This window comes from Sinocyclocheilus grahami, unplaced genomic scaffold, assembly GCF_001515645.1.
Source record: "Sinocyclocheilus grahami isolate Dianchi unplaced genomic scaffold, SAMN03320097.WGS_v1.1 scaffold10003.1, whole genome shotgun sequence".
NCBI lineage: Eukaryota > Metazoa > Chordata > Actinopteri > Cypriniformes > Cyprinidae > Sinocyclocheilus > Sinocyclocheilus grahami.
This window is the reverse complement of record NW_015512980.1, coordinates 2,301-3,513: the sequence shown is the minus strand read 5'-3', so window position 1 is coordinate 3,513 and position 1,213 is coordinate 2,301. Positions and strand designations below refer to the sequence as shown.

General features: G+C 41.7%; 1 protein-coding gene across 1 annotated transcript; it reads left to right on the top strand.

Moving 5' to 3' along the window:
- The first annotated feature begins 91 nt into the window (after nucleotides 1–91).
- On the top strand, nucleotides 92–1,095 carry LOC107578384 (uncharacterized protein KIAA1109-like). Its single transcript, XM_016264346.1, has 4 exons — nucleotides 92–394; nucleotides 499–649; nucleotides 750–907; nucleotides 1,055–1,095. Exons 1-4 carry the CDS (start codon nucleotides 136–138, stop codon nucleotides 1,093–1,095), a joined length of 609 nt encoding a protein of 202 aa, XP_016119832.1. The 5' UTR covers nucleotides 92–135.
- The last annotated feature ends 118 nt before the right edge of the window (nucleotides 1,096–1,213 follow it).

The following is a 1,213-nucleotide window of genomic DNA, read 5'->3' as shown; positions in this document are numbered from 1 at the left end:
ATATTTTTAGATCATCTAGGTTTTGGACTATGTATAACTATATATTTGGACTATTGAATATATTAATAATATTTAGTCCAAACTTTTGAACAGTAATATATTCCTGCTCACCTGTTTCCAGATATCTTCAGTGGAATGCTGGAAAGTGTTGAGAGTAACCGCTGTATTTGTGTTGTAGCCTCAGGTCCTGCCACGCCAGACTCTGTGGAGAGCATCGTGCAGCACCTGTCTCCTGAATCCAGCCGTAAAGCGTACTGGAGGACATGGGACGGCCAGTCCACTCAACACCCCTCCTCCTCCGTCTTCACTGATGCCACATCAAGCCACGCACACATCAAATCACCTGCCACCGTACGTTCCCGCAGCGTGTCCGATTCCTCAGCACCGCGCAGAGGTACAAATATACATGCTGCTGGAGCTCTATTATTGATGTGCTGCTCTGGTTTTCTTCCAAAATTACGTATTAAATCAATGATGTTTGTCTGTGTGTTTCTACAGACTCTGTTACCAAGACCTCCACCCCGTCGTTCCGGAACGGAAAAGCAGCAGCACAGCAGGGTTCGCCATGGGAGACGCTGGTGGTGTTCGCCATAAACCTTAAACAGCTTAATGTCCAGATGAACATGAGCAACGTCATGGGCAACAATACGTATGAGAGACCTATTGAAAACTATTTGATGTGTACAGTTGTTGACGCGCTTCATATCTCTCTGTCTGATGTCTGTTTATGCATGTGTGTGTTTGAACAGTTGGACGACGAGTGGGTTGAAGAGTCAGGGCCGTCTGTCAGTGGGCAGTAACAGAGATCGTGAGATCAGCATGTCTATTGGGCTGGGCCGCTCCAAACTTGATTCCAAAGGAGGAGTGGTGGGTGGCAACATTGACGTCAACACACTCGAGATGGTCTGTAAGTATACTTTTATTTATTTTTGTGTGAGAGAAAGTGTTCCCTCTAAATCAGATTTTTTTTCTTCTTTATGAATACATAATTTCTCTAATTATTAGACATAAGTATAATAATGTTAAAGTGTTACTACAATGGCTATCAAAACAGACTTTAATTTTGCCATTCACCACCACAAAATATTCCCCTAATTTTGAGATCCACCTAGTTTTGAGATAACTTTATAAAAGTACATATTGATATTAACTGAATCTATTGATTTTATATATTTAGCAAATTATGCTCTTTTAAATGGTGTTTCCCCTTGGT

What these genes read in the sequence shown, in the direction of transcription:
- LOC107578384 (XM_016264346.1), top strand. Translation starts at nt 136, where the DNA reads ATGCTGGAAAGTGTTGAGAGTAACCGCTGTATTTGTGTTGTAGCCTCA. An exon ending in AACGTCATGGGCAACAATAC is followed by an intron (nt 650 to 749) that starts GTATGAGAGACC and finishes GTGTTTGAACAG; the next exon opens with TTGGACGACGAGTGGGTTGA. An exon ending in CAACACACTCGAGATGGTCT is followed by an intron (nt 908 to 1,054) that starts GTAAGTATACTT and finishes CTATCAAAACAG; the next exon opens with ACTTTAATTTTGCCATTCAC.